The sequence below is a fragment of the Atractosteus spatula genome, chromosome 4 (genome assembly GCF_055471065.1).
Source record: "Atractosteus spatula isolate fAtrSpa1 chromosome 4, fAtrSpa1.hap1, whole genome shotgun sequence".
Classification (NCBI taxonomy): Eukaryota; Metazoa; Chordata; class Actinopteri; order Semionotiformes; family Lepisosteidae; genus Atractosteus; species Atractosteus spatula.
The window spans coordinates 52,664,934-52,679,041 of NC_142709.1; the positions used below are offsets into that span (position 1 = coordinate 52,664,934).

General features: G+C 42.5%; 1 protein-coding gene across 1 annotated transcript; it reads left to right on the forward strand.

The window, feature by feature from the left end:
• Window positions 1-119: 119 nt before the first annotated feature.
• On the forward strand, window positions 120-8,540 carry fbxo45 (F-box protein 45). The gene is made up of 3 exons (XM_088914684.1): window positions 120-583; window positions 3,351-3,707; window positions 6,171-8,540. Exons 1-3 carry the CDS (start codon window positions 287-289, stop codon window positions 6,354-6,356), a joined length of 840 nt encoding a protein of 279 aa, XP_088770810.1. The 5' UTR covers window positions 120-286; the 3' UTR covers window positions 6,357-8,540.
• The last annotated feature ends 5,568 nt before the right edge of the window (window positions 8,541-14,108 follow it).

The window sequence follows — 14,108 nt, forward strand, 5'->3', positions numbered from 1 at the left end:
CTTCAGTACTAATTTTATAGCACGATAATAAACGAGTCGATGCTGACGGCTTCTTCGCGCTCCTCCGGTTTTACGTCTGTAAACTACCGTCTTGACAGGACCCTTGGTTTTGTTGGTCTGTTTCCTCCCCGCTCGCAGTGTGCGTGTGAGTGACTGGATCTGTGTCCCGGTTCCGATCCGGTCTCGCACAGCCTGCGAGTTTGCATTTTGTATTTTGGAATTTTCTCCCTCCGACTCGCTGCGTTGGTGACCTGCCTGTCTCTGCGGGGGTTTTTTGTGCTTTAGGATGTCGGGAGCGGCGGCCGGAGGGGCGTCTTCCTCCGCAGGGACAGCTGCTCCGAGCGCTGGCACAGCCGCCGGGGCAGGGGTTGCAGGCAGGTTGCCTTGCCGGGTTTTGGAGCATGTGTTCTCCTACCTGGAGCTGCGGGACCTGCTCCGCTGCGCATTGGTGTGCAGACACTGGCACCGATGCCTCAGCGCCGACGAGAACAGCGAGGTCTATCGGAGCCTGTGCGTCCGCACGCTGGGGGAAGAGGCGCTGCGCTCGGATATTCTCTGCAACCTGCCCACCTACAAAGGAAAGGTAAATATTGGGTCTGACACTGTCATAGAGTATAGCCGCACTATTAACGCGATTTCATTCCAAGTAAAGTGTCTGGCTGTCGTTTTGTTTTTGACATCAGTGCGAAGGCGTACTCGGTACATCGGAGTTTTTTTTTAATCGTCCTTTTTGGCTCCCCTGGCGCATCTTTAAAACCCAGCTCTTGGCCTAACCAGTGCGCTTTTAATCGCGGAACAAATTCAGCATGCTAGCACCTGAAATGCAATGACTGGGGGCAGTTTAGTTCATATAATAATGTCGCGTTTAGAGTACGAACAGTCGGACGTTTAAGTTTAAACACTTGGGCGTTACTGTTACTTTCTCAGGCCCTTCCAAAGGGACATTGGGTTACCCTGATACAGGGTGTCGGGTATATTATCTATTACAAGTTACTTGTAGAGACTGTTGAAATGTTTACATATAGTTCAAGTAGGGAGCTGCGTCAGCATGTGTAGGCTTAAAGTTAAAGGTTTATTCCTTGCTGAAAAGAGAAGAAAGGAAATGCAACGTTTCAGCTGTGTAGCCTTCTTCACACCCGAAACAGCCGAAACGTTGTGTTTCCTTCCTTCTCTTTTCAGCATGGAATAGACGTTTACATTTATTTAATCCAAGCTGTGAAACGTCAAGATAGATCAGTAAACTGGAGGACGGCGGTGTTGCGAGTCTCACTAACTGCCCGCCTGGAACCCCTGGCGGTTTATCTGGTGTGAGAAGTTCTGTCTGATCTGGGCCAGGCCGTTCAGTAGCCACAGTCAGGGTTTGGTAAAAGCAAATTTGGCAGATTAATAAATTTGACGATACACTCACCAGTAGCCTGTTACAATCTGAAGTTATGTGTTTGCTCACAGTTATGTGAGTAAAATATATTTTACCGTTTAGGACAATACTATTTTATTCACCACCTTGGATAAATTTACATGGCATATTTAAGTAAGCCTTACTGTTAAAATAAAGCAGTTTGGGGTGAAAAATAACATACAAAAAGCTGATGGGGGAGCATGCTCCTCTGAGCAGTAGTGCTTTGCTATCCATTCATTATCTAACCACTGTATCCAGTACATGGCTGGACCCTATCCCAGCAAGCAACAGCTGCAAGGCAGGACACACGCTGGATGGGACACCAGTCCATCACAGGGCACACACAGACATACACACTCACACCAGGGCCAGTTTTCCCAGAAGTCAGTTCACCTACCAGTATGTTTTTGGACTGTTGGAGGAAAACTACGCAAACCTGGGGAGAACATACAAACTCCGCACAGATAGCACCCCAGGAATTAAACCCCAACGCTGTGAGGCAGCAATGCTGACCACTGCACCACCGTGTTGTCCTCTGGTCATTTTCCTTTCATCTGTGTGACTCAAGTACGGCATTAAACCTTGACCTAAAATGTTTTCAGCCTCTTTGCTTCTACTACACGCATGTCCTGATAATGCAGAAATATTTCTCTTTTAAAAAAAAGTTTTTTTCCTCATATTATTGTGAAGCTGGCTTCTATTTGGTTTCTAATTATGTCATTCCATCCTATTTGATGAACTTAAAATAATCCCTGGGATCTCTTTTATTAATACACCTTCAGTTTGGAGACATGTGGATAGACAACAAAGTGTTAAAATACATTACTGTGCAAAACTTGGGATTATTTATCAGCATTGTGGCAGTTCAAAATGCGCTACTGTTATAGTTATACATTTAAAAACTGAGGTGGAAACTAGCATGCTATAAATCTTGATTGGCCACCTAAAAATCTGATTGAGGCCATGTGGGATTTTTCCGGAGTCAGGAGAAAAAGAGGAGTTCAACAAACTCAGACTAGTGGAATGTTTTTCAAGGAATTTGATTTACAGTTCTCATTACAGTACTCCAGTTGGTTCAGTGGAAACATGACTAAAACACAAGAGGCCAAAAAAAGTGTGGAAAAATTAAGGGAAGGGGAAAATTCTTGACCTTCTCTAATAACATTTTTGGCATCCAGAAAACTTTTTTTTTTTTCCCTCTGCTGTTCATGTCTTAATTGGGTCAACTGGACCAAATCATCACGGTGGGTCGCTGTATTGAGACTAGTTGAAGGACACCAGCCCCTGGACGTCACTGATGCCTGTGACATCAGTTATACTGGTCCCAGAACTGGAGAAACGTCACTTCCCATCATCAGTGGGGCTGTGGCTGTGTGGCACAGCATGTCAGCTGTTGGCTAGAGACATGTGTGACGGTCAGAAATAGTCTCCAGATAAACTGTGGAAATTACACACTATAAGATAACTGAGCAGCAGCTTAGTCTGGAAAAGCTGAACTGACATATCTTCCGGGTGATGTTTTGGATTTCAAGGCATTTTAAACACATTGCAAGATTGTCTTTTTTTATTCATCTCCCATGAGTTAAGTGAATAATAACATGTTTTTAGAATTTGTTTCTGTGGACTCATTGTGACATTTTCCCTTTCTCTCCCATTTTAAATTTGTTGTTTAATGTTATCTTTTTCTGTCAGATATTTACACTGTTAAATTTGTTTTCCTTTATTTACTTATGACAGTTGCAATAATAAAAGTTTATTTGAAATGTCCTAGACTCCTGCACACTACTCTGTATCCCTGGTCCAGCTACAGATATAATACAAGAACCTGCAGTTCATCCAACCTGAACTGAATCAGATTTTTATGCATTGAGAGTCTTAATTTATTTCCTGAATTAAAAGTTTGCTCTGTGTGTAGCACAGAGCCGATTTCACACACTTTTCTTCTCTGCAGCTGAGAGCGTTCCAGCATGCCTTGAGTTCCCACGACTGCTCTCGCAATGTCTACGTGAAGAAGAACGGCTTCACTCTGCACCGCAATCCCATTGCCCAGAGCACAGATGGTGCCCGTGGCAAGATCGGCTTCTCCGAGGGTCGCCACGCATGGGAGATCTGGTGGGAGGGGCCGCTGGGCACGGTGGCCGTCATTGGCATCGCCACCAAGCGAGCGCCCATGCAGTGCCAAGGCTACGTGGCCCTCCTCGGCAGCGATGACCAGAGCTGGGGCTGGAACCTGGTGGACAACAATCTGCTCCACAACGGAGAGGTCAACGGCAACTTCCCACAATGCAACAATGCACCCAAGTATCAGGTACGAGACGGTAGGCAGACGCATCTTCTGTCTCACAGTATAGCATCACCGAGAAGTAACTTGGGACAGGGAAGAGTCCCTGTTCTGGTCTGGTTTCTCTTCATATTGTATAAATCTTTTGCCTTTTACAGGAAACAGTCCCGAGCTACTCCTGTGAAGCCTTTGAGTATCCTGCTGCTGTTAACACAGCTAAAGAGCTGATTGTATAAAGACTTGTGACATAAAGTAATTCCAAAGATCCAGGATATAATTGCCACCTATTCATTTTTTCCTACAGTGTTCTGGCTGTGCATTAACCTCATTTTTAGTTCCTGTGAGTAGAGAAGTCGCTTATAAGAGAACTTCACAATAACATAAAATGCTAAAATAAGAAGGACATCAAGGGAACCATTTTTAAAATGATGCAATTCCCCAGTTTCCCCAAAGAGCTTGGCTACCAAGTGCAAAAGTGCTCATTTAGATTCCTGTGGTGCACACCTTTCCAACGTGCATATGGGCTGCACCATTATAGCCAGGGACTGCAATCCATGCTTCACAGATGCAACTGTTCGGGCTGCCTGAGTCGGTCTGGCCTGCTGTTCTCTGTACCCTGCGCGTGTACTCAGTCCCTCAGTAGTGCAGAGGGGCTGGCAGGGCCAAAGGCAGAGGGTGTCCTTCAGACAGCATGTGCAGAACCTGCATCCATACACTGCTCCTATGATGGCCATAGCAGAGAGTTCACAATGATTACACATTAGGCAGGTATAAAAATTGGACATACTATTGGACATAAACTACAAATATTTACGCTTCATGCTGGACACAAGACAGAGGCCTTCCTGAGACTCTTCTAACAGCTGTCAGTAGTCAGATATCCTCATCGGTCTTCCATGCAAACAGTTTGATTTCTTCCGTTATCATTGCAAAGTTCGTCTTCAACCTTGTTTTGTGTCTTGTAGCATACATGTTCCCGTGTTCCCTTCTTGTTGCTTTGAGTTCAGCCTGTTGCCGTTTTGCCCAGCCTTAAAGTAATATCACACACAGGCAGAAATGCACCTCCTGAGTCTATAATATGGGAGACTGCAAAGTGCTCTTTTGAAAATAAGATCTTCACACAGTGGCTACAGAATGAACAGGCCTCTGCTGAAACAAAATAGTGTTTTGAAATTTAAGCTTTTAGATATTATATTTAACAGTATTTTCATACTTGATGTACAAATGTTTGGACCATTTGAATTATTTTCAGATAAAGTGTATCACTATATGGTCAGTTGGTGGTGCTTTTTTAGACGTAATTATTCACGGATTTCCATTATATTACTGAAGCTCAATGCGTGTAGAGTATACAGGCCTCGTGTGGAGCCTCTGTGTAAATGTGTCCTTAGAAACTGAAACGCATCCTTAAATTGTGGCATCCGTTGTTTAACATTTTCAGCCTTCCCAGGTCGTGCATTTGGTAAAACCACGTGGTAGGTTAGAGATTTGTTAAAGAAAACGCCATTGAAAGCATGCCATTAACAACATTGCTGATTTTTTTGCTGAAAAAAGCAATACCTTTAGGTTACTGACTCCATGGAAAAAACATAAAACACCCGTATATTCTTGATCCTGGATGTAAATCTTATTTCACTTCTGATGCTGTGAGTTTTGTACACTGACATTTTTCAGGTTCAAGGATGCTGTATCGTGAACATCACAGTATACTTTTACAGACGAGTAGAACAATCGCTAAAGAAAGTTCCAATTAATTGCCAATAAACAGGCCGATAAATAGTAGGCTCCTTGTAAGCAGGTACAATTCTGCCAGCTGTCATAAATCTGTTTAAATATAGTCTTGACAGATGCCTGCAGTAGCTTTATAATTGGCCATTACAGCATCACCTAAATTCAATACCAACCAGACAGACAATGTTGTTAAGAAACAAATTGGGTTCCCCTGTTAAAAGATGTCAATTTATTTGCTTCTTATATTGCTTTATGTGTTTTTTAAGTGCGCTGGGAAGGAACTGTTCTTGATTAACTGGATGTATTCATAGTATCTATTAATGTAAATTCCTAAGCAGAGCTGCAAATGATTGGAGAGTACTGATCATTTTTGCAAGTGAATTATTACAGAAGTTGTGATTAATTCCCTTTCCAGCTCATCCTGTCAAAGATGTAAGATGTAGATGTTTGTCTCTTGAACCAAAACCCTTTTGGCTGTCCAGCAGTGTCTTCTCCTTGTGCAATATAGCCACAAACATTCTTACACAATATATACCAAACATGGTCCCATGCAACTATCCTGGACAGAATTTCACTGACATTTGACTAGAGGGGGATGCTACTAGTTTTCAGCCTATCCAGCCTGGGTCAATGTCACACTTCTCAGATCCTAAAGAGATCTGTTAAAACCTTTTCTGTTCAAGACGTGTGTATCTTTCTTGTTTGGATATGAGCCCTGGTCTTTCTCTCATCAGTATGGAATTTACTGTTCTGTTGCAGATCGGAGAGCGGATACGGGTTATTCTAGACATGGAGGACAAGACCCTGGCGTTTGAGCGTGGATTTGAGTTCCTGGGGGTGGCCTTTCGAGGGCTGCCCAAGACCTGCCTGTACCCGGCAGTCTCAGCTGTGTATGGCAACACAGAAGTTACAATGGTGTACCTGGGAAAGCCTCTGGATGGCTGATGTCTGCTTCGGTGCTGAGCTGGCAGAGGAAGAGTGCCAAGAAGACAGTGTTTCTGAGGACACAAAAGGTTTTCCTGCCATTCTGGGATGGAAGTGCAGGCCAACCCTTGTGCAGAACAGGGTCAGGGACAAGGGTGTCTGAGACTGGGGGCATAGATTCATGCGTCTCAACTGTGGACATTTTAATTTGTCAGCTGCTGGACAATTTTAACTTAAAAGTGGAGACTTTTTTATCCTTAATGGATGTTTTATTTGAAGCAAAAGGCCAAATAGGAATTGTGACAAAGATGCACAATATCAGGAAAAAGAAAGGTTTACATATGCTGTGTAATATGAAACACTGATGAAGAATATGGTGATTTACAAATGTTGACTGCTTCTGCAATGTGACATGTGAAACTGCAAAAACAAGTGTCAGTGCCTGTAGAAAGTCTACACAAAGTAACACATTTTGTGGCCGAAAGGCCTGAAATCAAGACACGTTAAATCAGAATTTATTTTACCTTATTTATTTTACAATGTGTGTTTACACATTGTAACACACGATGTCCAAGTGAAAAATGAATGCTCGGGCATTCTGAAAAGTAATTAAAAATGAACACCTAGGAAAACGGGTTGGGTAAGTGTACACACCCCTTAAGTCAGTACTTAGTGAAAGCACCTTTTACTTGAATTTCAGACATAATTCTGTTTGGATAGGTCTGTAGTAAACTACAACGTAGCACAATTAGACTGGGCAGTGTTTGCCCATTCCTCCCTACAGAACTGTTTAAGCTCAGTCAAATTGTGACGTAGGTGACCGGTGGTGGACTGCAGCCTTCAAGTCACCTTAGAGATTGACAGTTGGATCGAGGGTCAGGGCTCTGACTGGGCAACTCGGGGACATTTACCTTTGTGGTCTTTAGCACCTTCACTGTTGAATTAGGCTGTGTGCTTTGGGCCACTGGCACAATGAAAGGGTAACTTCCATCCCTGTTTCAGCTTCCCTGCAGGAGGCAGTAGGTTTTCCACAAGGACTTTTCTGTGCTTAATTTCCCCCTTCTTTCCTGACAAATGCCTCTGTCCCTGTTGATGGCAAACGCCACAGTAACATGATGCTGCTACTGCCATTCTTCACAGTAGGCCTGGTTTTCTTTGGGTGACGTGCTATGATGGGTTTTGTGCCAAACCTGTTACTTTGCATTTGGGCCAGAAAGTTCCATTTTAGTTTTGTCTAGCCACACAACATTTTGCCACATGTTTGAAGTATGACTTTAATGCTTTGTTGCTGTTTTTTCCAGCAATGGCTTCCTTCTTGTGCTTCAGTGATACATGCCAGATCTGTGGACTGTTTGGTATATTGTCACATACACGCTTTGACCAGTCTTGGCCATAAAAGTCTGTAGCTCATTCAAAGTTGCCATTAGCCTCTTGGTAGGCTCTCTGTTTAGTCTCCCTCTTGTCTGGTCATTCAGTTTGCTGGGATAGCCTGATCTTGGCAGGGTCTTAGTTGTGCCATACACCTTCTGTTTCTTAATAATCATCTTCTTCGTTCTCCTGGTATAGTTAAAGTCTTTGAATCTTTTTAGATCCATTGCCTGATCTGTTCCTCTGCACCACTTTTATCCTGGATTTATTTTGATAGCTCCTTGTTGTCCATATTTGAGTCTGCTTTCTGCACTACCCGCACTACCAGCGAAGGAGAACTACAGGAACAAGCTGAAGGCTCAGTAGTTTGTTGTGTTATTTACAATTGCTGTTAGTAACAGGTGTGTACACTTATCCAATCCATTTTTCTACGTTTTCATTCGTATTTACTTGTTCATATTAAATGTTTAAGCATTTATTTTTTCATTTTGAGGCTCTATGTTACAATGTCTTAAATAAAGGTAAAATACATTCTGATTTAATAGGTCTTAATTTCAGGCTGTTAGGCCAAAAAATGTTACTTTGGAAAGGATATGCAGACTTTCCGTGGGCACTGTATGCCAAATTTCCAACAGACAGCTCCCAAGTTAAATCTCCACAAGGCTGAGGTCTAAAATCCAGTTTTCCAGGATCTCTTCCTGTTTGCGGGGTTTAATTTGGCCAGGAACAGGAAAACCTGTTCTCTTTGACTTTAATGCATCTTGAATTTTATTTATTAGGTTTTATTCCTACTGTCGGTGAACATATGAGCCTTTGAATAAAGTGTAAAAGGATCCAGTCTGTTGGATAATGTTAGTCTGAGTCTGGGCTTCTCTCACAGAGCAAAAAGTAGAAATAAAATAATAGAATCCTTTGAAATATACAACATGCCACCCAATAACCACTTACCTCTACCTGACCAGAAAAAAATGTTTCTGTAATCTTTACTCAGCTGCTGTTACCATTAGTTGCATCATCAATAAAGACAAGTGAATCAGGTAGAGAGCTGGCCATGTACGGTCAAGCCAGGCTACATGATACAGATGAAGTATCATTTGCAGCATCTACAGGTACTTTGGCTTTGGTAAAGATTTATCTTGGTCTCCTTTGAGATTCCTCAACCACCTTTAATGTAAGCAATATCTAAAGTCGAGACTGGACCTTATCCGTCGAAACACTACAGCAGGTAATTGGAAGTTTCTGTGCTGTGCCGATATAGGCATTATATCGCCGGACTTTTTCTCCACTAGAAGGCGCTGTGGGGCTATCGGAAAATACACATTTGTATTGTTTTCAGTTTTGTGAAGCTGCCTGTTTAAGAGACGAGGTTTTTAATTAGGCTTGATAGCTGCCAGTCCTCACTTACAAAACAGGTGTTAACAATGTTATTGTGCCTGCTTTGGATGGCTATCCTTATGATGGCTTCATTTTACCACCTCTTAATTATGTAGCTGAATTGACTAAATTATGATATTTAACAAGTTATATTTATTATTTATTGGATTATTCTGTCACATGTATGCTGCACAAAGAATAAAAGTTTATGTAAACTAGCAAAAATACTTCAACTCCATTTGCATTCAGTGGATATCACCACCTTAAACAGGTGACCTAGGTAGTTTAATCCATGCTAAGTGCTGTTATAATGTAAATTAAACCACCTATATGTAGAGTTGAAATTAATTTGCTTGTATTCCTTTAAAGCAGGTGAGCAATCTCCAGATTCCACACTGTATCTTTAGCTCAATATCTATTCACACATACTGCTTCAGTTGAGCCAACTGAATTTGTTTTGAAACCCCACTGTGTTGCAACTTCTTGGATTACAGTGTCATCTGCATTGCTGTAATATGTAAGTTAACTCAGTGGTTGTTTTAAAAAAGGAAATCTTGATTTCTACATAAAGGGGAAGTCTTTTTCTCTTTATGATTTTTAGTGCTGTTGGCCCTTCAATGTCTTCTCTCTCGTCCGTCTTCTTCCACACTGGTTGGACTTGATAAAGCTCTGCCAGGCAGGTCTTCAAGGAAAGCACAGGCACCAGTCTGTGGTAATGTACGCCAGGCTCCACATGTGCCAGCTCAAAACAATGGATCTGTGTGCCCTTGAGGAACCACATTAAAGATCTGTGGGTGCCGGTGGTGTTCTTCATTCTCACCACACTTTGACAAGAGCACCTTCGATGCAGGGTTTCTGATTGGCACAAAGAGGAGCCCAGATGTGTGGCGCTACAAGCCAGTGTACATGAACAAAAACATCAGCTGAAGGACTTTCACTTCCTCCCAGCAGGCACTGGGGCTTAGGAAAGCTTCCTGATGAAAGCTGCTGCCACACTTACCCGACCTGTAATTTCCCAAGAAGTTTACAAAAAAAGTAGAATGGTAACACTCTTAGCCAAAAGTGGGTACAAACATTTGTTGAAAATGAAGTAGGTGTTGATGCATATTGAAAAAAAATTGAATGCTAAGAAGCTGTAAGTGAAGGTGAAAGGACTGAAAAAGAGAAACACTAGGCCATGAGTAGTACTGTGAAGGCACAATAATGGCTGCAGTAAAACGTTTTCGAAAAAGCTTGTGCTCCTCTCACCTGCTTTTCTCCTTTCACTCGTTGGGTGAACTGAAGAATTTAAGAAGCTGCAGTTTGTGTTGTACGGGAAAATCACAACTTCTCACGTGTATCTTAAACTGCATGGCCAAAACATTGCAATCACTCCTGAGGGGAAATAGATTCTTTCTAAACGTTCTGGTATGTGAGTGAATAACAAGCTTTCTGTTATTACGCTGCTGTGGTCTATTTTGGTTGACATCAGAGATGTATCTCATCTGTTAGCCAAAGTAATAAAGATAAAGATTAGAAGAATAAAGAATAAAGATCATCCTGTATTGGGGAATAACGTTGCACGTGCTGACATTCACGAATGCTGACACCATGCATTAGTGGTCTACAGACACAAAGGAGAGAAAGAAAACATGGGCACTGGGTTGTTCTGTGATGAAATCCTTCTAGATCAAAGTCCTGTCCACATCAAACTGTAGCAAATCCTGAGAACTAATCAGAAACAAGTCCCATGCATTTCAACTTGAAAGAGAAAGGAAAGAAATCAGAAATGGAAAGAAAAGTTTTATTCCTTTGCATCTGAAATAGAGCTAATTAGTCTTTATAATTATATTTCCTAGGTGTTTATAATTATTTGCTTGAGTGGACAATGGTAGCCCCTTTTGCCAGATTTTAAATAATGGGTGCTGTAAAAACAGAATTGCTGCGCTGCAGGGACATAGCATCAGAGTGGTGCACTACTTCTGCACCAAACACCGACGCTACGTGAGGCCTCCCCAACCAACCTCACCCCTGCTAACCCAAGCACGGACAGTGGAGTTGTTACTCACCATACTAAGTTTATATTCAATCCAGTGACCTTTGAGCTGTGAGACACGGCAGGCTCTCCAGGCAGAGCTTTGCAGAATATGAGCAACCTCAGGAGGTGTTTTTTTTTTCTTTAAGCATCTGTGAGCTTTTAATGAATATGTGCTCTTTGCCTGGTGGGTTTTCTTCTGCCGTGCTGTACTTTAAGTCATCTGTGGGTGCTTTTGCATTCCTCATGAGATACAAAAGGCAATCAGACTTCCTCCTGTAAGTGTCAGGACATAGATGTTTGGACACGCACTGAATTAATCAGCTACCATTTCACCTTTTGAGTCTTTTGTTTGCCCGTAAAGTATAAGATGACCCATCCATGAGTAAGTGTTTAGAATGCTTCCATCTATCGAAACAGATCCACAGTCTCCTTAGTCTCCTTTTGATTTATAAAAATGACCAGAAATAGATCTAGAAATGAAGCTGCCTGAACCTATTGATTAGGACTCTGGTCTTTCCATCAGAAGGACAAGGGTTAAACTCCCAGCTGGCAGGTATTGCTGCTACTGTATATCCTTGCAGCCTCCCAGTGTCTTGATGTACATAAACCTTTTTTCTCAAGAGTAGCATAGAGATAACTACACACGTAGAATGCTTTCAAAAGTGAGAGGACACAAAAATTACAATTAGCCTGAAATCCCTGTAACCTAAACTACCGTTTTCACATCAACACTCCTTAAACTGAACAGTTTTAAAACGAAACATTTGGCTGCACCACAAAACTAAGTGCACCAAAAAGCTCTGGTGTAACAAAAGTGAAGTTTACGTCGCCAAGAACACCAGAGAAAGCCCTCCGTCTCACCCCAAACTCACAGCTATCTCCTGCGGTTTGCTGTGGAGGAAAACACGTTTGCTGGCTTTTGAGCTTTCGTAAGATGGGGAGGGGGGTCTGGACATGTGCAAGATAAACTGGGGAGCTCCAGAGACATATTGGCAGAGAGCAGCCCTCCAAGTGCGGGTGCTACTGTGTGCTCTCACTGGCGGCAAGCTGCCTGTTCAGACGTCCAGTCGAAGTTTTACTTGTCGAACAATTTTGTCGCGGCCTTGAGAGCAATCGCTGTCGGGTGTTTTGTTTCAACCAGAATGATTGTTTCCCTTGGCCGGCTGTCCCTCTGGCCTGCAGTCTTCACGGTGGCTGGGCCGAGCGAAGAGGGGAAGCCTGCTGAGTTCCAGCACACAGCTGCTCTGTGTGCATGAGTTGCAGAAGTTGCCGATGTCACTGAAGGACAGGAAGCCTGTGCTCAGTAAATAGCAATGCTTTCCTATCTATTGCAGTCTTCCACTTCCTTCCTTTTTTTCATTCCCAAGTATGACAAAAAGTTTCAAAACCTTGAAACTGAATATTGCTCAAGAACACAACGTCGGACATCCACTTGCAACAGTCCCAGCTCATGTCCTAGTATTCTGGGGCATGTTCAGTTCGACTGTTTTGGTAACACTGTGCCATATGGGTGTTTCACTAAGAAGTGAAAGATTTTACATTTCCATTTCTACTATAAGCAAAGTTGTGTAACTCTTCGATCAACCCAGGATTTTAACCTGAGTCCTTGAGTGAATATGCAGATACGAATAGCAGTTACCAACCTAATTTTGCCCATTTGCTGTTTTGCCCATTTGTTGCTGTTATCTAAATGATACAAGAATCCCATCGAGCCATTTTCACAGAAATCTTTTTTTTTCCAACTTTACTTCAGCAACATGGCCAGGGTGTTCCTCCAGAGCATCTGATTCTGTGTGAAGATGGGTTTAATCTAGCAGACTGTAGTAAGGAGGATGTATGTTCTTGGTGCAGAGCTGTAGCATTTAGGAGAGTGTGTGTATGTTCCAGATCTGTAGAACTACTGTATTTGTGCTCATTAATGATTGTCAGTGTGCTTACCGTGTGTATTCATCATATATCTGTCTGTGTAAACGATTATAGTATGTGTGTACTTATCACAGGCCTGTAATGTGTGTATATTTAATACAGTTTTGTAGTGTGTGTATTTATCACAGGCCTGTAGCATGTGTGCATTTATGATGGGTATGTAATGTGTATTTATGTGTTTCCATGTGTGTGTTTACAGTATGGCATGGCTGCAGTGTGTGTGTATTTATAACAGTGTGTCAGTGTGCATGCTTTTATGACAGGCCTGCAGTATGTGTGTATTTATGCCAGGGATGTAATGTGTCTTTATCACAGGTCTGCAGTGTGTGTGTTTATGACAGCGTGTCCGTGTGTGCATATTTCTGACAGTGCGTCAGTGTGCGTGTATTTATGACAGGGCTTCAGTGTGTGAGTGTTTTGTGTTTGATACAGAGCTGAGGTGAGCGTGGGTGGTGTGTATATGGCAGGGCTGGGTGAGCTGGTGTGGTTCTCATGGCCGAGCTCCGATCTGTGTGTCCTCTCTTTCCTCCAGTGCAGCTGAAGGAGGGATGTAGCAGAACTGCTCGAGTGTGCAGCAGGGCAGGAAGGGTGTGAGCACCCTGCGGTTTCCTCCCCAGTGGTATCTGCTGATCAAACCAAGCAGTGGAATGAGAGGTAAAGGGGTGTGTGAGCAAAAGAGGCTTTGCGGTCAGTAGCAACTTCTGCCTGTGCGAAAGCTAGCATACCATTTTTCTAGGGTAGCCATTTTTTTTATCAGAAGAACCATACCCTCGAACCAGAGCACTTGCATTTTTAGATACAGTATGTGCATGTATATATATGGGTATAAATAGAGGTGGATATGTGAAGAAATGTAAATGCTTATAAACGGTTTTACTGTGCAATGATTGTTGCCATGGCTAATGTGTACAGGGGGGCCAACGTATTGAAAGGCACAAAAATGCAGTTTCTTTCTTGAATAGGAGAAAAGCAACGTTACCAGGTAAAAGAAAACAATCTTACAATTTTACTTCCAACTTGTCGTCATTTAGATTAAGTAATCAATAATGCCACATAAGGAAAAGGCGATATTATACTTCACCAATATA